General features: G+C 36.1%; 1 protein-coding gene across 6 annotated transcripts in view; it reads left to right on the top strand.

Moving 5' to 3' along the window:
• Nucleotides 1-23,858, top strand: part of HLTF (helicase like transcription factor) — a 56,479-nt gene that overhangs the window by 11,223 nt on the left and 21,398 nt on the right. For 4 of the 6 annotated variants that reach the window (XM_032173805.2, XM_032173804.2, XM_032173802.2 and 1 more), the window contains exons 4-14: nt 902-1,035; nt 1,933-2,030; nt 4,109-4,183; nt 4,324-4,515; nt 7,409-7,504; nt 10,845-10,920; nt 12,184-12,277; nt 14,834-14,913; nt 15,005-15,049; nt 15,886-15,975; nt 19,939-20,036. In XM_032173805.2, coding sequence (XP_032029696.1) covers nt 902-1,035; nt 1,933-2,030; nt 4,109-4,183; nt 4,324-4,515; nt 7,409-7,504; nt 10,845-10,920; nt 12,184-12,277; nt 14,834-14,913; nt 15,005-15,049; nt 15,886-15,975; nt 19,939-20,036 — 1,078 coding nt within the window. The remainder of the gene's footprint in view (nt 1-901; nt 1,036-1,932; nt 2,031-4,108; nt 4,184-4,323; nt 4,516-7,408; nt 7,505-10,844; nt 10,921-12,183; nt 12,278-14,833; nt 14,914-15,004; nt 15,050-15,885; nt 15,976-19,938; nt 20,037-23,858) is intronic. The other 2 variants (XM_032173806.2, XM_032173803.2) reach the window with 1 other exon arrangement.

The raw sequence follows: 23,858 nt of genomic DNA, 5'->3' as shown, positions 1-23,858 counted from the left end.
ATAAACTGGTATTCTCTGATATGATGTAGGTGAATTTCATTTTGCCCTGCAGTGTTTTAGACATTTTTTCGTTTAGTACTAATTATTGAAATAGCTAGCTAGTCTGCATTTTGTACATATTAATTTATTTCCTTAAATACAAAAAACTTATTTTTCTCTTGACAAGTGGAAAATCTGGCAATGCAGGATGAGTTGTCACTTCCATATGACAACAGTTGACTGGAACTCTCCCTGTAGCTAGGGCATATGCTCTCCCAGTTTTATCACCTGTTTTCTTTCTTTTTTCTTTTTCTAAACTCTTTCAGTCATTCAGTTACCTTTTCTCTTTTAGGCATTTGTACTTGTGATCTCCATTTAAGTATCTGGAATATTTAGGATCTTGATATTCTAATTCTAAATTCTAATTTTTAGGATATTCATATCATAATCCTAGATGAGTTTGGAAGAGAAAATAAATGCTCAGTAATGTCTCACTTTGTTTTCTCCTTTTTCAGTTTATCAGGTTTTTCAGTTATTGAGAATAACTTAGTGAATCACAAGTTCTTGCATTTCCCATTTTCCAAGCAGAATGAGTTACTACCCTCAGTGGTTCCGTTAGCCAAACTCTACCCTTTGATTTAACTTATTTTACTTATATGTTTACAGGCCATTGTTGCATTTTTAAAACCACTTTATTCCATTTTCTGAATTTTTTCTGGCATTCTGTTTCTAAAAATCACCCTTCTGATTGTTTATGATTCTATTTCTTTTCCTTTTTTCTTTCAAGTCTGCCCAACTAGTTCCTTATTACTTTACTTCAATGTAAAATGTAAATGATACACTTAAAATATTGAACTAATTCTTAGTGGGGATAAAAAGTAATGCTTCTGATTTCCCTTTCTTTTTCTCCCAAATATAATAGGGTAGTTCCTTTTGGTGCAAACAATGCTTTTACCATGCCTCTGCATATGACTTTTTGGGGAAAAGAAGAAGATAGAAAAGCGGTTTCAGATCAGTTGAAGAAACATGGATTTAAATTGGGTCCTGCACCAAAAAGTAAGTTTAGGGTTTGACCTAATATTATTCTGATATTGTAAGATGCAGGGGTTATGAAACATTTATTCTGTCTTGGAGTTTGTTGGCTAATTTGTGCTCAAGGCTCCAAGGTACCACTTTTTTTCAGGAGTCTTTTTGAGGAAATCTCTGAGTTTTCCTTTTGCCTCTATTGAAATAGATTCACACATTAAAATATACGCAGTTAGAATAGTAAGAGTGAGGGGATATTAAAAAAATTAAAGAAAAAGTATATATACAAGGATGTCTCATATATACCCTCCCCTAATTTTCCCTAATGGGAACATCTGGAAACCGTGATTTTAAACATTCTTTTTGATAAATTTTAAGCAAAAATAATCTTCTGATAGCGAATGAAAAGGATTGCTTGGCAAGAGTTTGTTCAAATAATGTGGAATTACTTGTATTTTTTAGTGATTTAGTATTTAGCTTCTAAAATACCTCTAAAATGCAAGGCTTTTAATGCAGTTTGTTATGCACATTTTATTTATTTGTGTATATATTTTGAGACAGAGTCTTGCTCTGTCACCCAGGCTAGAGTACAGTGGCCACGATCAATGGCTGAGTGCAACCTTGGCCTCCTGGGCTCCAACAATCCTTCCACCTGAGCCTCCCGAGTAGCTGGGACTACAGGCGCACACCAACACGCTCTGCTAATTTTTGTATTTTTTGTGGAGACAGAATTTCACCATGTTGCCCAGGCTAGTCTTGAACTTCTGGGCTCAGGCAAACCACCTGCCTTGGCCTCCCAAAGTGCTTGGGTTACAGGCGTGAGCCACAGCACCCAGCCCTGTTAATGCACATTTTAAAAGCTACTTAATAAAAGATGAAAACCTATTTTATTTGATGGCTTTATTCTTTTTATTTTGTGAATTATAGCTTTAGGATTCAATTTGGAAAGTGGTTGGGGCTCTGGAAGAGCTGGACCAAGCTATAGTATGCCAGTGCATGCTGCAGTACAGATGACAACTGAACAGGTGTGCTTCTCTTTTATTTTGTAATCTAAAAGTGAATTTTAAATGTTTCAAGTTAGTATTTAAAAGAGCAGGATGAATATGTACGTGTGGGTATTTGTGGTCTTCAAATATATTAAGTTATAATGAAACATGTTATAGAATAAATAGAATATATATATGTTAACATTTTATATAAAAACTACTGATAAGGAATAAATCCATACATGAATATTTGTACCTAATATACAAAACACACATGTTCCTGTTTATGCATGGCATATTTTTGTGTTTGAAATGTTTTAAATGTTCAAGTAGTAATTTTAAGAAAAAAATTGAAGCTGAGACTTGACTCCTTTCAGTAATTTTGCAAATGCAGTGCTAAATAATTAACTCAAAATTCTTCACATTATCTTTGTCTAATTTATAATTTAGGATGAGTTATGCTGAATTTCTTTGAAAAAAAGTATATAAAGTAAATTAATGCAGATCAATTTAAAAATAACATTAAAACTGTTTTGATGTTTGTATCTACCAGCGTTAGTCCTTTTATCTACTAATTGTAGTTACCATATTTCCCCTGCTTATTGTTAGAAGGACTTGAGCTGGTTTCTGGTAGATAAGCCCCAGGTTACTTCTGATTTTTTTAGACCTGGCCTGATTTCTTCTGAGCTGCTGCTGTGTTCATGTGTTAATTTTCAAAAATATCTGTATCACATATATGTTGATATAAAATTGGACTAACCTAGTTTAAATAGTCAATTAAGTTAGCATAATAATAAAAGTATCATGCATGGTAAGTTCCTTATTGCAGTAATAATAAATGGAATGTCATTGACCTGGTAGGACTGACAAAATATTTTGAATACAACTGATAGCATCACAGAATTTTAATGGCAGAAGGAACCTTAGAGACAATCTAAATTTAGTTCATCCCTTTCATTTTATAGGAATAAGACATGGGGCCATAAAGGTCAAGTCTTGCTGAAACTTACATATAAGCTTATCTGTGATAAAACTGTGACTGAAACTCGGGACTTAAAGCTCTTTTATATTCTTTTACCTCCTAACAACTAAAGCACCTGTTCATTCGCTCTTCAGTGAGTAGTGTAATCCTAGAGTTGATTTATGTGCCTTTTTGGTGTTTGACTAGTTTGTGTTTTTTAAATTTAATTTCAATTTTTTAATTTTTTGGGACAGGGTCTCACTTTCTTGCCCAGGCTGGAGTGCAGTGGCATAATCATGGTTCATTGTATCCTCTACCTACTAGGCTCAAGTGATCCTCTCATCTCAGCATCCCTAGGAGCCAGAACTACAGGCATGCACCCCCATGCCTGGCTAATTTTTTTTTTTTTTGAGACGGAGTCTCGCTCTGTCGCCCAGGCTGGAGTGCAGTGGCGCAGTCTCGGCTCACTGCAAGCTCCGCCTCCCGGGTTCACGCCATTCTCCTGCCTCAGCCTCTCCGAGTAGCTGGGACTACAGGCGCCCGCCACCACGCCCGGCTAATTTTTTTTGTATTTTTAGTAGAGAAATGACCCGGTGATCCCCCCCTCCAAATCTGGATTGCGGGAACAGGCCCCCCCTGGCTAATTTTAAAAATTTTTTGTATGGAGGCCATGGCTCACCCTGTAACCACACTTTGGGAGGCAGGGGTGGGGATCACGAGGTCAGAGACTATCACGGTGAAACCCTCACTACAAAACAAAAAATTCCGGCTCCCAGCTACTCGGAGAGGCTGAGGCAGGAGAATGGCGTGAACCCGGGAGGCGGAGCTTGCAGTGAGCCGAGATCGCGCCACTGTACTCCATCCTGGGTGACAGAGCGAGACTCCGTCTCAAAAAAAATAAATAAATAAAAAAAATAAAATTTTTTTTGTAGAGACGGGATCTCTCACTGTGTTGTCCAGGCTGGTCTCAAACTCCTGAGCTTAAGGGATCCTCCCACCTTGGTCTCCCAAAGTGCTGAGATTATTGGCATGAGCCACCACTCCTGGCCCGTTTGACATTAACGTCAGTTAATTGAATGATTTCAAATCTGACTTAAGTGCAAGTATTATTTTAATTAGTTTGTTTTACATTGTTTCTTGTTGCTGTTTATTGTAGCTTAAAACAGAATTTGACAAATTGTTTGAAGATTTAAAAGAAGATGATAAAACCCATGAAATGGAACCAGCTGAGGTATTGAACCAATATTTTTTATTTAAGACTACTTAGAATGTTTAAATATACTTATAATCTACTTTTTGTTTAATCACAGGATCTGCATGTGAAAAAAGGAATGGCTTAATGTATTTCCCTTTATGACTTTTTATTTATAGGCTATTGAAACACCACTGCTTCCACATCAAAAACAAGCTCTAGCTTGGATGGTGTCACGGGAAAACAGCAAAGAACTTCCACCATTCTGGGAACAGCGAAATGACTTATACTATAACACAATAACAAATTTTGCTGAGAAGGACCGACCAGAAAATGTCCATGGAGGAATTTTAGCTGATGATATGGGTTTGGTAATTATTTTTTTCTTTAGTTAATAAAATATAATTTTGTGATTATGATTTTCTAGAAAGTAATTTTGAAGTAAAAAGAGATAGGAATATGTTAGTACCAGTTTGTGACTAGATTTTACTATCTTTGTAGAACACAGTTTTTCCTATAGTTTTTACTTAAAATAGTGGCATAAAGATGTGTTCCTTAGTTTTCTTTTTTTTTGAGATGGAGTCTTGCTCTGTCACCCAGGCTGGAGTGCAGTGACGCGATCTCGGCTCACTGCAGCCTCCGCCTCCCAGGTTCAAGCAGTTCTCCTGTCTCAGCCTGCCAGATAGCTGGGATTACAGGCACGTGCCACCATGCCCAGCTAATTTTTGTATTTTTAGTAGAGACAGGGTTTTACCACGTTGGCCAGGCTAGTTTTGAACTCCTGACTTCAAGTGATCTGCCCGCCTTGGCCTCCCAAAGTGCTGGGGTTACAGATGTGAGCCATCCTGCCTGGCCATGTTTCTCAATTTTCTTTGCTTTGAAATTCAGGGTGACCTGTCTTTCATAGGTTTTCTTTTAAAAAGTAAAGACAAAACAATGTTATGTGAAATTGTATTCCACCACAAATATTGTGGTATGCAGAGTATTAAATAGATATTTATGGGTCCTTACACTAGCAGTTTTTATATTTTTCAGTCTCAGTAACCCTTTCTACTCATAAAAACTACTGATCTCAAAGAGCTTTTGTTTTTGTGTGCTGTTATCAGTATTTATAGTATTAGGCAGTGGTAGCTAAAGATAACAGTACAAACTCATTACTTGTTAACATAAATAGCATATTTTTAAAAGAAAAGTAACTATGCCAAAACTAACAATTTTGTTGCGACAACTGGCATTGTTTTACATTTTTGCACATCTCTGTGTTTGGCCGAATAGATGGCTGCTGAATTCTCACCTGCTTCTTCATTCAGTCTGTTCTGTTAGGTTGTTTTGGTTGAAGTATGTGAAGAAAATTTGTCCTTACGACGGTATGTTGTTGTAAAGAGAGGAGTATTTTAATAGCTTTTTAGATAATTGCAGATTTCTTTGATATACTACATCAAAATTCAATAAGCATTCGTTTATTAAAGGTTAATTGTTGTAATACGGAACTCTAAATCATTATCAGTGAGCTTTTTATGCCCTGTTTCATTAAAATCTATTTGTGTATCTTGTTCATTGAATGGATATTTTACCCATGTATGATTTTATAACACCAGGCATTGCTCATTTAGAAAATGTTGGTTCATTGAGTTGGGCAGACCTACTGAATGTTGATGTATTTCATATGCAATATCCAAAACTTACATTCATTAATATTACCACTGATGTTATTAGAAAATCATTTACATTTTGGGAAGGCACTATGTTCATAGTGTCACACACAACTTTTCCAACATTCTAATTTTCTATTGAAAACTCACATTTTATCATTGACAATCTCAGTTGTTTCTTTTGTAGATGACAGCCTCACTTTGTTAATTTTCAAGAAAGTATCTTTCAGACACTTAGTCGTGATTGATAGTTGTCATTCAAGTAAAAATGGTGTCGCATGAAAAAAGTGACTAGTTGAGCTTGTAACTCCCAGCTTGAGTGATTTTTCTCTAGCTAACCCTCATAGTTTCATATGCAGCAGAAGTAGTTCATATGTAGTTTCCATTTCACTACACAGAATATTAAAAAGATTTGTACTTAAGTAATGATATTTAATAAAATTAATGTGTACTGCTTCATCAAGAACATTCTTCCTTTTTTTTTTTTTTCTTGAGATGGAGTTTCACTCTTGTTGCCCAGGCCGGAGTGTAATGGTTCAATCTTGGCTCACTGCACCCTGCGCCTCCCAGGTTCAAGTGATTCTCCTGCCGCAGCCTCCCAAGTAGCTGGGATTACAGGCATGCGCCACCACACCTGGCTAATTTTTTGTATTTAGTAGAGACGGGGTTCCACTGTGTTGGTCAGGCTGGTCTTGAACTCCTGACCTCCCAAAGTGCTGGGATTACAGGCCTGAGCCACTGTGCCCAGCCAAGAACATTCTTAAGGAAAACTTTTTTTTTTTTTTAACTGTATGTGGCAGTTAAGAATATGATGACTAATACTAATATACCTTAGTGCCAACTGCTTTGTTTTATGCTGAGGCACTTTTTTGACCATTGCTATTTGGGCTTTTTGTAGGATTAGTGCAGATGTTAAGAGAGTAAGGTCTGTCTTAGTAGTATTATAAAAACAGTTTTGACTTCACATTTTCGTGAAGGGCTCCTGGGAAACCCTCCCCATCCCCAGTAGCCTGTGGACCACACTTCAAAAACTGCTGTTATTTACACTGCTTTAAAATTGCCAGAGATTTACTAATGTATTGCCAACTATGAATTAAGCTGCTGTAAATATTGAAAAATTACATGCTTCCACTTAAGAAAAATGCATGAGAAATATATCTTTTATGCTTTATGGAGAAGTTATGACTTTTAAGCTTGGTATTATCTTTAAGTCAAATTTTAATAAAATGATTATATGCATACTGGAATTACTAATCACTTCAGCTCCGAACTTCATGGCAAATGAGTAGTTATAAATAGTTGCATGATAAAAATCAAGAGTTCAGGATTAAATGTAGAATTGTAGAATAGCAGTCATTCAATACAATGACACTTCTCAGAGATACTTGTAGTATTTTATAGTGTAAATCATTTAATAATTCCCTAATAATGCAGTGGGGAAAGCATTTTCTAACTAAATGAAATACTCATTTTTCATTAACATGTATATACAGTACACTTTTGTGACCTTAAATGATATTTGGTACTCGATTACTTGATTTTAAAATGGGAATTTTTTCTGGTGAACTGGGTTTCACAATCTGACCATTTATCTTTTTAAAACTTTTTTAAGGGTAAAACTCTTACAGCCATTGCAGTAATCCTTACCAACTTCCATGATGGCAGACCTCTTCCTATTGAAAGAGTTAAAAAGAATCTACTGAAGAAGGTAAAGTAGTAGTAAGTGCGCTTTATGTGAAACCTCCATTTTATTGTGAAATCTTTAAATTTCATCATTAAAAAAAACTACCAAGAAATTGTGTTTTCAGAAATGTGATGAATGGTCTGTCTGTCTTTCATGTGTTGCTGTTAAGAATGAAAGTTCATGTCACATTCTTTTTATGTTTTCAGACAAGGTGTGGCTCTGTTGCCCAGGCTGGAGTGCAGTGGTGCAATCTCGGCTCACTGTAACCTCTGCCTCCCGGGCTCAAGTCATGGGATTTCGCCATATTGTCCAGGCTGGTCTCGAACTCATGAGCTCAAGCGATCTACCTGCCTCAGCCTCCCAAAGTGCTGGGGTTATAGGTGTGAGCCACCAGCAGGTATCACATTCTTGAGAACAGTTGATAATTTGTATCAAGAGTCTTAAAATTGTTTATAATCTTTGAACAATTTTGCCAGTCAATAATGCCATTTCTGAGAAACTATCTGAAAGGAGTTACCAGAAATTCATTTTTTCCAAAGAAAGTACAGGTTTTTTTTCTTTTTCCCTCAACATTGTTTTAAAGGCTGGGCATAGTGACTGGCACCTGTAGTTCCACCTACTTGTGAGGCTGAAGCAGGAGGATTGCTGGAGCCCAGGAGTTTGAGCCTATGGTCAGCTATGATGGCACTATTGCACTCCAGCCTCAGAGACATTGTGAGACCCTGTCTCTAAAACAAGTAAAAATAAAATAAAGGTGGACAATTTGAAACATCTTTTGACAAGGAAACAGTTAAACGATATAGCCATAAAACTTACTATTATGCAACCATTAAGTGTTATTTTTGATGAATAATCACTTTCATGATTCTTTTTAGTTAAAAAAATGACAGGTACAAATCTTTGTGTGAAGTTTGGTTCCTCACTTTGTAAATAATATATTCATGTGTGTTTTAAGTCCATTCATATACACTATTTGTACCAAAATGTTGATAATAACTTATATCCTGGTGATGAGAATAAGGGTGACTTTTCTTGAAACTGTGTGTATGTGTGTGTGTATATATATACATAAACATACATTTATATTTGGTCTCTAAGAATTAAAAATTAGTTTAGTGAGAAAAATAAATGTTATTAGAGAGGAACAGTTACTTCTTTTCTTACCTGAAAATTCAAGTAACTTAAATAGAAGGAAATAGCAAAAAGATGTATGCAATATACTTCTTTTCTGAACTCTTCTGAATTACCATTCTTCCCAGTTTTTAGTTTTCAGAGAAGGAAGTACATCAGTTTCCTGTCAGTGCTATTGAGATTTTATTTTATTAATGTCTGCACTTAGTTTTACTTCCTACTTTCTAATTTTATTGAGAGTTAAACCTGTTAGATTCAATTCCTCACCCTGAGCAACCTAATGTTTTATGTCTTGTTCTTCCTACATTTGGTTATTGAAACTGAAGTTTTAGGTTACCAGATTTGATAGAAGCACATAAGACTACTTACAGCTTTAGTCTCAATTATTGAGAAATTATCAATTAACAATACGGATTTCTCTTATTTTTCCCCAAGATAAGTTATATATTTAAAGTGTGTTTTATAATAGGAAGGTTTTAGGATATTTGGGTTGCTACATTAATCGAAATGGCAGCTGAAGATGTGATTTCCAGCCAGGGATTTATTAAAAAAAAAAAAAAAAATTGTCACTCTTTGAAGTATGTTTAGATATTCCAAACATAAGTAGACTGAAATATTGATTTAAATTCCCCTAGATTCTAACATACTATTATTTCATCCAGCTTGGACTTGATAAAAAGTTTATCTTTGAACTTTATAGAGAAAAAGTTTGCTGAGCAAAATATTTTAATATAAAGAATAATGCAAAGCTGGGCATAGTGACTCATGCCTGTAATTCCAGCACTTTGGGAGGCCGAGGCGGGCAGATCACCTGAGGTTAGGAGTTCAAGACCAGTCTGACCAACATGGTGAAGCCCTGTCTCTACTGAAAATACAAAATTAGCTGGGCGTGGTGGCACATGCCTGTAATCTCAGTTACTCGGGAGGCTGAGGCAGGAGAATCACTTGAACTCAGGAGGTGGAGGTTGCAATGAGCCAAGATTGTGCCGTTGCACTCCAGCCTGGGCAACAAGAATGAAACTCTGTCTCAGAAAAAAAAAAAAAAAAGAAGAAGGAGAAGATGAATGCAAAGGACATCCTTTATGTTTGAATAAACGTTTAGTTTTTTTGCATACTGTTTAATATAAATGGTTATAGTAATTACTGAAGACTTGATAGGACGTTTGATGAAAAGCATTTTTACTATCTTTCTTGGAGTTAATGCTTAGACATTAACTATCTAAAGTAACTCTTCTAGTTACGTATCTCTAAAAATATTCTATTTTGGATTTTAAATTAATTTAATTTCATTTTTTGAGACAGAGGGAGTGCAGTGGTGCGATCTTGGCTCACTACAACCTCCACCTCCTCAGTTCAAGCAATTCTCCTGCCTCAGCCTCCCAAGTAGCTGGGATTACAGGTGCCCGCCACCATGCCTGGCTAATCTGTGTCTATTTAATAGAGACAGGGTTTTGCCATGTTGGCCAGGCTAGTCTCGAGCTCCAGATCTTAGGTGATCCGCCCGCCTTGGTCTCCAAAAGTGCTGGCATGAGCCACTGCGCCTGGCAGATTTTTAATTTTTTTTTATTGGCACCTTTAAAGAGGATGGACCTTTTCAACCACATTTTTAGTAAGACTTAACTCTAAGGGGGGATTTTTTAAGTGCTTACAATTCAACTTTTATAAAATTGTTTTCAATTCATGTACATTGGTGCCTTTGGAAACAAAGGTACATTGGAAAAGAAAAAGAAAATGGGCTGGCAGGAAAATACCCCATGGAGTAAGAGGAGAGGACACTCTGGGACCTGTACTATTATATATTAGAGCTATTTGTCCTGCAAATTCTAGAGAAAAAGAGGATGACAATGGCAGCCTCATTAAAGATCTGAACATGGAACATTGGTTTGAAAAGTTTGAAGTCTGAGAATTCTTAATTATAAAGTAAATCCCAGTTCTTGAATTTTTCTCACAATAATGTGTCATTTATAATTGAGATTTGCTTTCGGTATTCCTTTTGAAAAGGTAAAGACCAAGTAGTGTTTTTTTTTTTTTTTGAGATAACCCTTGAAAAAATTTTAAATCAATTTGTATATTTTCCTCTTCACTTATTCACCCTCCCCTTCAGTTGCTCCAGAATTGGGTAGCAATTTAAGTCGTTTTTATTATGCAAAGTAAAGCAATATAAAACAGGATGCATTTAAAGTTATTTAAAACTGATAGCAGTACTGTTTAAGAAATATGCCTATTTACCCAGGAATGTAATGTTAACGATGACTCTATGAAACTTGGAGGAAACAATACCAGTGAAAAGGCAGATGGACTAAGCAAAGGTAAATGCTAATTTTGAAATGACCCAATATTTGATCTGGTAAACTTTAATTTGAATATGACCCAATATTTGATTTGTGTTTTTTCAGCCTAATATTGTAATTCTAGTTTTGGCTTTGTACTGTACAAAAATTTAGGATCTCTTTTTTAAAAGGTCTTCCCTGAGTGCTGATAGGAAAGGTTTCATCAAGGAGATGATTGAATTGGGTAGTATACCATTTAGAGAACTGGGGAAGAGCATTTTGGGTTGTGAAAAAAAATCTCATGAAGGGTACTTTAAAAAGAGCATGTTTTATTCTGGGACCTCAGTGAATTTTATTGTATTTAAAATGTAATATGCATGGATAACAGCAGATAATGCTAGAAAGCTAGCTTTAGAGCCAAATTCTGAAGTCATAGGAGAAATGGAAAGAGATCTGTGGATTTTACAGTTAAATGACCTTCATAAAGCTAATTTCTAAAGATAGATTAGAGCAGACTGAAAATATTTTAAGAGTAGTAGGTGAAAAATTGTAAATAACAATTGTGTGCTATTAAGTTTGGTACAGGAAAGAAATAGAAAGGCGGCTGAGTTAGGGTAAGATGAGGTTTTTTTTGTTTTTGATTTTGTTCTGTGGTCTAACTCATTTACCTAGATGAGTTAGGTAGATGAGTTAGCAGTAGAAGGAAAGAAGTAAGGTTGAAGGAAAGTATAGATAAATGAATGGATTAAAAGATAGGAAAATTGAGATTTTTATGGAAGATACCATCTCATTTTCTTTGTAAAGTGCAATAGCTCACCTTGGAATAAAAGGAGTTATAATCTAGGCAAAGGGGTCAATGTAGTATGGATCATTCTGGTGTGGATCATGCTGATAAATGGGTAGGCGAGCTGAACAGTGTTTAGTAAAAAGAGTTACCAAGTGACACAAGGTGACATCTGAGATTTGAACATGTAAATTTATAACAGCACCTATTTGTGGTTCTGTTGATTTTTTTCCAGTAGCTCTTAGCTGCCTTGGTACAGCAAGACATTCAGCCAGGGTGGGGATTGGCTGGATGAGTACAAAGAAAAGACTGGGTCATAAAAATTTGAAGGTACTTTCTAATTAGAAATGAGGAAATACTAGGTTAGGAAAAAAGTAGAGAAAATAGAGTAATGAAAGGAATGAAGATGTTAAGAAAACTGAAAATCAGTAATTAGAAAACCAAGGTTTTAAGAGGGATAATACTAGTTTCTAAGACACCTTACTAATAGTTTATATTTGCATTTTTCTTTGAAATAGAAGCATCTAGATGTAGTGAACAGCCCAGTATTTCAGATATCAAGGAGAAGAATAAGTTTCGCATCTCAGAATTGTCTAGCTCCCGCCCCAAAAGGTAAACTATTATGGTTTGATTATGTCATGTTTATTTAGACTCTGTTTTCTTATGTGTAAGAGAGATAGAGGCTGGGCACGGTGGCTCACACCTGTAATCCCAGAACTTTGGGAGGCCGAGGCGGGCGGATCATGAGGTCAGGAGATTGAGACCATCCTGGCTAACACGGTGAAACCCCGTCTCTACTAAAAATAGACAAAAATTAGCCAGGCGTGGTGGCGAGCACCTGTAGTCCTAGTTACTCAGGAGGCTGCGGCAGGAGAATGGTGTGAACCCGGGAGGCAGAGCTTGCAGTGAGTCAAGATCGCGCCACTGCACTCCAGCCTGGGTGACAGAGCGAGACTCCATCTCAAAAAAAAAGAAAAAGAGAGAGATAGAGATGACCATGACCCTTATATTTGTTAAGTAGTTCTTTCAAATACATTCTTTTATTTGAAACTGCCAAGATCACTATGACTTAGGCAGATAGGGTATTCTCATTTTACAGATGAAGAAAAATGATACTGACCTATAAAAGAAATGAATTGGTAAATTTTAATAATCACTCATCTTTCTACTACTTTTTTTCTATTTTGTCAAGGAACTAAGATCTAGATCTTGGGATTTTTGCCTTTTTTTGAGATTTTAGAAGTTTTCTTTATGGATTTAAGGGGATGAAAACTGAAGAATATTTTATTAGATAACTTGACAAAAACATTCTTGATCGTTTCAGTTCTTCACATGTAGTGGAAATAAGACATGATAAAGTTATTTGTGGACAGTATTATATTAACATAGACTAGAGGGAGAATTTGAATAAAAGATGCAATTCCCCTCTGATCTTGTCTTGAACCTGTTAACTTTACAAACTTCATTTATCCTCTGAAGTAGGTCTAAAAACTGGGCTTTTGTTATATTGTCTACCATCAGTATCTACACAAATCATCGCAAATCTGTCTCTGCTAGCTATTTCATCAACAAAGGTTTTGAAACTCTGGCTATGTTAATTGTTCTGTCATTAATAGCTGTCTGAACTAAGCACAAAGCCAGCACTCATCAATGTTATCTAAAACTAATTGCTTCAGATTTAGATAAATGACAAATGTTACAACTTTGAACTTACCATAAACCTGGGTAACACAACACTGTTAATTGGACCAGATCAGATTAAAGGACATAGAAATAATAATGGTGAGGACATGAGAAAAACTAACAACAGCTGACACACATGTTATAGCTAATACAGTTATGTTATTGTGTAACAGGCACTCTTTTAGGGGCTTTTGCATGTAGTAACATTGTATTCTATGACGATTATATTTTTATTTCTATTTTTATGAGGAAACAGGCATTGAAGAATATTAGGTAATTTACTTAAAATCACATAACAAATTACTGGTGGAATGAGGATTTGAATCTAGGCAGTCTGACTTGAGAATTTATTGCTCTTAGGCACTTAATCACTGTTAAACTTTCTATACAAAATTTATGAAATTTTCTATTGTGAAAGAATTACATTTTTGCCTTTTGGCTGCTTATTTCATTGTATTAGAAGTATTTTCTTTGGTAAGAGCCAATTCTTTTTTCTTTTCTTTTCTTCTTTTTTTTTTTTTTCTTGAGACAAGAGTTTTGCTCTTGTCGCCCAGGCTGGAGTGCAATGGCATGATCTCAGCTCACTGCAACCTCTGCCTCCCGGGTTCAAGCAATTCTCCTGCCTCAGCCTCCTGAGCAGCTCGAACTACAGGCATGCACCACCACACCTGGCTAGTTTTTATATTTTTAGTAGAAACGGGGTTTCACCATGTTAGCCAGGCTGGTCTCAAACTCCTGACCTCAGGTGATCTGCCCACCTCCGCCTCCCAAAGTGCTGGGATTACAGACATGAGCCACCGTGCCTGGCCAAGAGCCAATTCTTTTTTGTTCCAGTTTTATATACTTTAATTGAACTACCAAATATTAAACCTTGTATTGAAATTTTTAATTTTTTAGAATGACTTAGTTTTTCAATTTTATTTTATTTTATTTTATTTTTTTGAGACGGAGTCTCGCTCTGTCAGCCGGGCTGGTGTGCAGTGGCGCAATCTCCGCTTACTGGAAACTCCGCCTCCTGGGTTCACGCCGTTCTCCTGCCTCAGCCTCCCAAGTAGCTGGGACTACAGGCACCCGCCACCACGCCCAGCTATCAAATTTATTTTAATAATAGTGAAATTCGCTGGGTGTGGTGGCATGCACCTGTAGTCCTAGGTACTCCCGAGGCTAAGGCGGGATGATCACTTGAGCCCAGGAGTATGAGGTTGCAGTGACTTCTGATTGTCTCACTGTACTCCATCCTGGGCAAAAGAGAGACCCTGTCTCAAAAAACAATAACAGTGGTACTCCATTTTGTATAGTAAATGCATCTATCTGGTTATGAAAGCAGAATGCTTTTAGCAGATCTTTCATTTGTCAAAATCTTTAAAAAATCTTTCAAAAAATAAATGAGTAGGACAAAAGTTTTTATTGCATTTATTAAACGTGTGTATACCTTATTTTGCCTTGGGTTGGTCCAAAAATTTCTTTGTGTATACTTAATTTTAGAAGAAAAACTACTGTCCAGTACATAGAAAGCAGTGATTCAGAGGAAATTGAAACAAGTGAATTGCCACAGAAAATGAAAGGTAACATGTAATAGATTTGATTTGATAATGTGTCCTATGTTCTAATGTCCTGTTTTGCCCATTTTTATGTTTATTTTTGCTTTATTTTTAGGCAAACTAAAAAATGTACAGTCTGAAACTAAAGGCAGGGCAAAAGGTATGTGTATACTATATACCCATAATCTAGACTTCAAGATTATTAAAGTACAACTCCATTGATTTGTATCTCGCTAAGTTGGAATGTTTTAGTAATAGCTCTTAAACTTGGCTGGTATTTACATTTGAACTCTTCATGGAGCTAACCATGGGTGTTAAATTAATTTTGTAAAGGAGGAAAAGTGAATAAATAGTTGCAAATTAAAATCTAAGGGATAATAATATTTAAACTATACTTAAAACAATTTTCTACTACCTATAAAATGACTTCAATAAAACCTATGTGTGTAGTATGAATAGTAATTACAAAATTAGGTTGAGAATGTCTTCCTGGCAATACTATTATTGTTTACATTATTATACAGATGTGAAAATAATCAATATTTTTTCTTTTTCTTTAAAATATGCTTTATTTTCCTGTGATTCACATCATACTATATTATTCATTTGTTGAGAAATTGTATTGCATTTGGAAAATAACTGATCATCTTGACTGATCTGAAAATTTGGCAGCCTTATCATTAGGAATCAAACAATTTGTTTCCTTGAAAAATTCTCCTTCCACCTGAGAGCTGAATCACTTTGCATATGACTGCTCCTACTTTCATTTCTTCTCCTCAAGTCTTACCATGAATGACTATATCGTTTCTCTGAGTTGAAAAGATATGCTTAGTGTCAGAGGTAGTAATTTTGGTTACCAAATATTTTAACTTAATAATATAAGCTCTTACAATAGAGTGTGAAAATGGTATTCTATTTCTTACCCTTAGAAAGTACCTGTACTCTAGCACAGGAGATAATTTGAAAGAATTTTAAGATTCTTTGTTGTTTTATCAGCAGGATCTTCTAAGGTTATAGAAGATGTGGTATTTGCATGTGCATTAACTTCATCCGTTCCCACAACAAAAAAGAAAATGTTGAAAAAGGGTCAGTAAATATCCTGGTTTTCTAGTTTTTGTTTTTGTTTTTTTCTGTTTTTGAATGAAAAAATTTAAAATTTTAAGTTATAAAACCGTATTACAAGAAGTTTAGAAAATAGAGATTATTTTTTAAAGTATATAATCCATTAAAAGAACAAAGCTACATCATAATTTGTTTTCCTTTTGGTGCATTTTCCTATTGTATTTGTTTTAGTTAGGGCCAAAATGTGATGGGGGGCCCTTACTCCTCTGAATAGCAGAGATATTTCTTCTAGTGACGGCACAAAGCAATTTGTGGCTGCTTTAAAGCTTAATTTAATTTGGATTAATTTAAGTTAAAGGTTTAATTTTTGGTATTAGAATTTGCTTTTCATTTTAAAATGTTAGTGATCTTTGTTATGATTTTATATTTTGTAATTCATAGGAAAAAACACTGCTTAAGAGACTAAATATTTGAGATGGGAAGAGATTGAACTAAGGTTGAGGAGATCTGGGACAAATTATATCTCTGCCCCTTGGTCTCCATTATTTTATGTGTTGGTGATATAGCAGGCTATCTGTTTTCATATAGCATATAATCCAATGATGAGAGAAACATACAATAAGCAAGTCAACATAATTTTAAATAATGAGAAGTAATGTGAAGAAAAAGGAGGATAATGAAGTAAAGATTGACCTGAAGGGGCTTGTTTATGAAGCTAACATAGACTCATGAGAGCTGACTTTTGGTCCAAGAATCAGATAATTAGGAATAGAAAATATAGGCATGTTTGGTGGATTATTCATTACCCTAATTTTAGAAATTTAAAGAAATGTGGAAATTTCAGTTGAGATAGAATTAAATTACACATTAGAAACCGCTTTCAGTTGCAGATGCATAGCTGTGATACAAGAGAGAAAATTTTAAGTCACAGCTGTGTGTCATTTTGGTTTTAACCAAACTAAGTATATCTTTGAAAGAGAAGCAGAAGAGAAACAAAACTCTGTGAATGGAGACAGAAGCCATAATCCTGATTGTCCTTGTGGTAGATAGTGATCTCTTCAGTAAGAGACAAAAGGTCATAAGGAAAAGATTGATTAAATGCCACTACATTTTAAATTTCCATGCATCAAAAGGTGCCATAAACAAAGTAAAAAATGATAAAGCTGAAGAAGATAATGTATATTAAGTGTAACTGACAAAGGATTCAATTCTAGACTATGTAAGAACTTTCCAAATAATTGGTAAAAGACCAACCAATAGGAGAATAGTCAAGGGATATACATGTGGAGTCCATAGAAAGAAAACCCAAATAACCAGTTAACGTTGGAAAAGATATGCTGATTCAGAATTATTGGGGAGATGCAAATTAAAGGAATAGTGGCGGCAGGCATGGTGGCACATGACTGAAATTGCAGCACTTTGGGAGGCCAAGGCCCATGAGTTCAAGATAAGGGTGGGCAACATGGCAAAATCCCGTTTCTACAAAAAAATACACAAAATTAGCCAGGCATGGTAGCACATGCGTGTAGTCCCAGCTACTTGAGCCTGGGAGGTCAAGGCTGCAGTGAGCCGTAATAGCGCCACTGCATTCCAGCCTGGGTGACAGAGCGAGACCGTGTCTCAAAAACATCAAATAAAGGAATAGGGGGATGCTCTTATCCATCATATTTTCAGACATTAAAAAATCTCACAATGCCAAGTATTGACAAAGTTGTGCAGCGATAGGAATTCGTGCGTTGTTGATGGGAGTGCCAATTACCAAAGAGAGCAACTGGACAAAAATATAATGAAGCTGAATATAGACCATCTGTAACTCTGTAAATATAAATAAGGGGACATGAAAAAATGGTTTTCATTGCAGCATTATTTTAATGAAATATTAGAAATAATGTACATGTTGTCCAGTAGGGGAATGGTAAATAAATTGTAATCTACTTACGCAGTATAATGCTATGCATTGGTTAAAATGAATACACCAGAGCTACAAATACTAATAAGTATAAATCCCAAACACAGTTGTTCTTTATCTGCAGTTTCACCTTCTACAGTTTCAGTTCTAAAATATTATATACAATAAGATATTTTGAGAGACAGAGAATGACCACATTCACATAAGTTTTATTACAGTACAGTCATCCCTCAGTATATGTCAGGGATTTGGTTCCAGGGCCCCCTGTATATACCAAAATGTGCGCATACTCAAGTCCCACAGTCTGCCCTGCAGGGCGAGTATATATGAAAAGTTGGCCTTCCATATACATGAGTTTTGCAATCAGCAAATACTGTTTTTTTGTTTGTTTGTTTTGAGATGGAGTCTCACTCTGTCACCCAGGCTAGAGTGCAGTGGCGTGATTGCGGCTCACTGCAACCTCCACCTCCTGGGTTCAAGCAATTCTCCTGCCTCAGCCTCCCAAGTAGCGGAGACTACAGGTGCCTGCCACTATGCCCAGCTAATTTTTTGTATTTTTAATAGAGATGGGTTTCACCATGTTAGCCAGGATGGTCTTGATCTCCTGACCTCATGATCCACCCGCCTCGGTCTCCCAAAGTGCTGGGATTACAGGCATGAGCCACCGTGCCTGGCCCATACTGTATTTTTAATCCACATTTGGTTAACAAAAATTTGCATGTAAGTGCATCACATAGTTCAAACATATTGTTTAAGGGTCAACTGTATATTGTTACAATTGTTTTATTTTATTTTTTGTTATTGTTACGAATCTCTTACTGCACTTACTTTATAAATTAAACTTTATTGTAGGTATATATAGGGAAAAAACATTATATATAGGGTTTGGTACTATTTATGGTTTTAAGCATCTATTGAGGGTCTTGGAACATACCCCCTGTAGATAGCACTGAGAGAAAAAAGCAAGTTGTGAATGATACATAGATACAGTATGATACTTTGCTCACATTCCAGTTTAATTTTGAAATTAGTGTGAAAATACGATTTTTTAAAAACTCAGAAATTTGCATTTTAAGTTTACTAGAAGATACTCCATTGGTAAGGGATACCAGCTCTAGAATTTATTTCAAGAATTTGTAAAAATACTTTATTATCACTATTTTTAAACATGCTCCACAGAAAAGTATTAAGAATTTTTGTTGTAAATATATTAGTTACCTATTACTGTGTAACAAATTATCCTAAAACTTAGCCATTTAAAATCAGACATTTATTATCTCACACAGTTTGACAGGGCTGGGAAGCGGAGTGGCTTAGCTGGATGGTTTAATGGCTTACGGTCTCTCACGAGGTTGCAGTCAAATTCTTCTTCAGGGGCTGCTGTCATCTGAACATTCGACTTAGGGGGGATCCATTTCCAAGTTCACTCACATAGTTGTCAGCAGACCTCATTACTTGCTGGCTAACTGTAGTCTTCAGATCCTCACTACGTGCATCCTTCCATAAGCTGCCTGAGTGGCCTCACAGCGTGGCAGCCGGCTCTACCAGAGTGAAAGATTGGAGAGAGATAATGAGTATGAGAGTGAGCTCGCACACCCAATACGGAAGCTTCTTTTGTAACCTATCTCAGAAGTGACATACTATCTTCTCTGCTATATTCTGTTGGTCACACAGACCAGTCCTGGTGGAGTATGGGAGGAGATTACACAAGTCAGGAAGTAGAGATCATTGAGGGCCATCTTGGCTGGCTACCAAATTAAATATAACACAAATTCAGAAAACGGCATAAAACAAATGTTTGTCTTAATGAATGACTATGACTATCAGAAAATATTAGAGACTTCCTCCTTGTGACCTACTTTCTGTCATAGTCCTTTGGTTCTTCTCATAATCACTATGTGGATTTTTAGTTTTTTTTAAGTGACAAGGTAAAATTTATTCCCTGTTAAAAGTCCATCTGCTTCATTTTAATTGTTCCTAATTTATCTTTTCATGGAGGCACATTATTGCTATCTCTTTATTGACATATATATTTCAGAAAAACAGCTAAAAGTTCTATCAGTGGTTCATTTCTTTAGGAGCTTGTGCAGTGGAGGGGTCAAAGAAAACTGATGTTGAGGAGAGACCAAGAACAACCCTGATCATCTGTCCACTTTCTGTGTTAAGCAACTGGATTGTAAGTCTTTAAGCCCTTTAAAAATGTAACATAATTTATATTTTATCTACAAGGTAAAAAGTATTCTGTTAAAGAGTCATTCATTGGGGGAAATATACTTGGTCATCTGTTCGTACCTAAGTTCAAATAATCATCAGGTGAATTGGATTATGTTTGCTGAATTGAAGAAATTTTTCTTTGAAGATGTATAGTAGAGAAGGTAAAGGAACATAATCAATTGCTAACATAAGATATGGTTTGTATTTCTGCCTTTGCTATTTTTGTCCCCCAAAGTTGGAAAGATGTATACTTTGACTCCTCTACATTTACAGATTGACTGTTGGAACTGTCTTTTCTACATTTACAGATTGACTGTTGGAACTGTCTTTTCTAAGAGCTCTACCAACAATAACTTACTTTTATAACAATAACAACGTTAGTGAACTCCTATTTATTTGGTTTGTCCTTAACCTCTTCTTAAGGATTTTTCTCACTTAATTCTCATAACTGTTATCCTGATTTTCCAGGTGCCCACATTGAAACACAGAGAGGTTAAGTTGCCTAAGGTCATCCAGCTAATAAATGATGGACCTTGGATATAGTCTCCAACATTTTGAATCTAGAGCCTGTCCTTTTAAGACTACCCACTAGAAATTTTTTTTTTTCCAGATTGCTTTTCTGTTCTGAAACATTGACATTGGAATGGAACCTCTTGATTGTTTATTTGCAGCCTGGATGTTTTCTTCCTAGTTTGAGCTTCAAACTTCTTGTTATAATGAAATAATGACTCTCTTGGAATCCCTGTGAATATAAGGACCACTCACCGTTCTTGCCACTTCCAAGTTATCTATTTATCTCTCATCGCCATTCTTCTTATCTCAGAGGAGGAAGAGATCCTACTCTTTTTAAGACCAGTATTTAGTCTCTACATTGGATTCTCTCTTTTCCCACATTGCTCATCTGTTCTTTTTTCCCTTGTTTATTTAGTCTCTTCCCACTAGCTCTTTCCTGATACATACTCAGGTTTTTTTCATTTTAAAATACATTCTCTTGATATGCATCTTTAAGTTGCTACTCTTCTGCTTTCCTTCACTGTCATACTCTTGGGGGTTAATTTCTACTTTGTGCTTTTATTTACTAATTCCTTAATTCATTGTAATCTGGCTTCTACCATTAATTCTCTAAATTGCATTGGAAAAGACTACTTGTGATAGTCTAATTGTCAAATTTAGTGGCCTCTTCTTGGCTTTGTATAGTCTTTTTTTCCATGACATGAATTATCTTTTTTTATATTAGTTTTTGGTTTATTTATTTATTTATTTTTAAATTACACCTTGTCCTGATAAGTGTATCATTTTTCCTCTTAGGACCAGAAGAATGAATGTTAATGGTCTGTTGCTGTTTTTTTATTCCAACGAAACTGTTCTTTCTTTAATTTGTTGTTTGTCATGGGAAGGATAGTACATGGGTACTTGAATGGCAGTTTTGGGATGAGGTTTAGAGTATTAATGGAGGTATAAACAATCTAACTGTGATTATTTGAGGGCTTGGGGTATAAAATGGATAATCAGTATTTAATTATAATTTTATGTTTAGGAAATTCAGGTAATGTAAAGTTCAGAAGGGAAAGTGTGGCAAAATCTTGCCAAGTGAGATCATGCACACTCTGTGAATTTAAAGGAATGAGAGGTGGTTTGGCATTTAGGGATTCATGGTTGTGTTAGTCCATTCTTGCATTGCTATAAAGAAATAACTGAGGCTGGATAATTTAAGAGGTTTAATTGGCTCATGATACTGCAGGCTTTACAGGAAGTATGGTGCTGGCATCTGCTTCTGGTGAGGCCTCAGGAAGCTTACACAGCCTCAGGAAGCTTACACTCTTGGCAGAAGGTGATGGGGACCCAGCATCACACTGCCAGAGTGGGAGTAAGATAGAGAGTGGAGAGGTGCTACAAACTTAGAAACAACCAGATCTCGTGTGAACTTAGAGTGAGAACTCACTCATCACCAAGGGGATAGCACTAAGCCACTCAGGAGGGATCCGCCGCTATGAGCCATACACCTCCCACCTCCAGGCCCCACATCCAACTCTGGAGATTACATTTCAACATGAGATTTGGAGGAGACGAACGTCCAAATGATCTCAATGATCAAGAATTAAAATTTCACAATCTCAACAAGATACTGTCTTCCTGGCTCTCAAGTAAAAGATCTAGCATTCTACAGAGCAGGCTAGGACTGACTTATATTCCCTTTTTTGTCTTCAAATAATCCACGTAAAGGAGTAGAACCTGGGTACCAATCCTACTTCTACCACATATTTGTTCTGGATATTTAGACAAGTAATCTCATGAAATAACACCTATTTCATTTTCTATTGAGAGGATGATACATACATACATATACAGTAGAGCCTAACACTGTCTAGAAATGGAGTAACTATAGTTCTCTCCCTTTGTTCTCCAGAAAAGCTGATTTTCTTCTGTTCCAAGTGTAATCCCTTTACAAATATGCACTGTCCCATTTCAAGGCCACCCATTGATTCAGTTTTCTCATATTGGATTCTTTGTCATGCTGGATTCTAATTTCCTTTTTTTCTTTACCAAATTTCTTTAAGAAATTCTTTGCATTTTCAGCTTTACTTTTTCATGTTTTTTATCCTCTCTGCAATTTTGCCTTTATTATTTCATGTTTAATACTTTGTTCAGTCCTTGGTAGTCTGGTTTTTGCTTCCACTCAACTACAGAAACTCCCTTTGCAGAGATCTTCAGACTTCAATATTGCCATGTCCAATAGGCTCCCCTTTTCCTCTGCCTTGAATATGTTACTCATTTATTACTCTTTTTGTTACGTCTTATTTTGTAAGCTATCTCTAAACCTTCTTGTAAAGAATGGGAATGAAGATAGATGACAAATTAAAAGTCCACCTTGTTTTTTTTTCTTGAAACTTTTATATTCTTTGGATCTCAGGCCTTTACCCTTTATATTTGTTGTCCTAACTTTTTCTCTTTGTTCTGGTTCCTATTAAATCTGCCTTTTCTGTATTTCTATACAACATGGAATTTTTTAAAAAGAGTATTTTAAAAAATTTTAATGAGATCTCCATTTACTCATCAGTAACCCAAAAGTTACCAAAAGTCTAACCCACGTGCTTTCCTTTTTTTCTTTGCTGGATTGATTTTTTTTTTTTTTTTTTTTTTTACAGAGTCTTGCTCTGTCACCCAGGCTGGAGTGCAATGGCGCGATCTCAGCTCACTGCAGCTTCCACCTCCCAGGTTCAAGTGATCCTGCTGCCTCAGCCTCTTGAGTAGCTGGGATTACAGGCACGTGCCACCATGCCCAGCTAATTTTTGTTTTTTTAGTAGAGATGGGGTTTCACCATGTTGATTAGGCTGGTCTTGCATTCCTGACCTCATTCCGCCCGCCTTGGCCTCCCAGTGTTGGAATTACAGGTGTGAGCCACTGCGCCCGGCTTTTTTTAAAGAAAGAATCTCATTCCATCACCCAGGCTGGAGTGCAGTGGCACAGTCCCAGCTCACTGCAACCTCTGTCTCCTGGGTTCAAGTGATTCTCATGCCTTAGCCTCCCGAGTAGCTGGAATTATAGGTGTACATCACCATCACCACCATGCCCAGCTAATTTTTGTATTTTTAGTAGAGGCAGGGTTTCGCCATGTTGGCCAGGCTGGTCTCGAACTCCTGACCTCAAGTGATCCACCCACCTTGGCCTCCCAAAGTGCCGGGATTACAGGCATGAGCCACTGCACCTGGCCTGGAATATTTTTCATTATACCCCAGACGTTATGTATTTTCTCCCAATAAAAACAAGTCTTCTCCTTACATA

The sequence above is a fragment of the Hylobates moloch genome, unplaced genomic scaffold (genome assembly GCF_009828535.3).
Source record: "Hylobates moloch isolate HMO894 unplaced genomic scaffold, HMol_V3 SCAFFOLD_13, whole genome shotgun sequence".
Classification (NCBI taxonomy): domain Eukaryota; kingdom Metazoa; phylum Chordata; class Mammalia; order Primates; family Hylobatidae; genus Hylobates; species Hylobates moloch.
The sequence above is the reverse complement of the archived record's forward strand: the minus strand, read 5'-3'. Positions and strand labels throughout refer to the sequence as shown.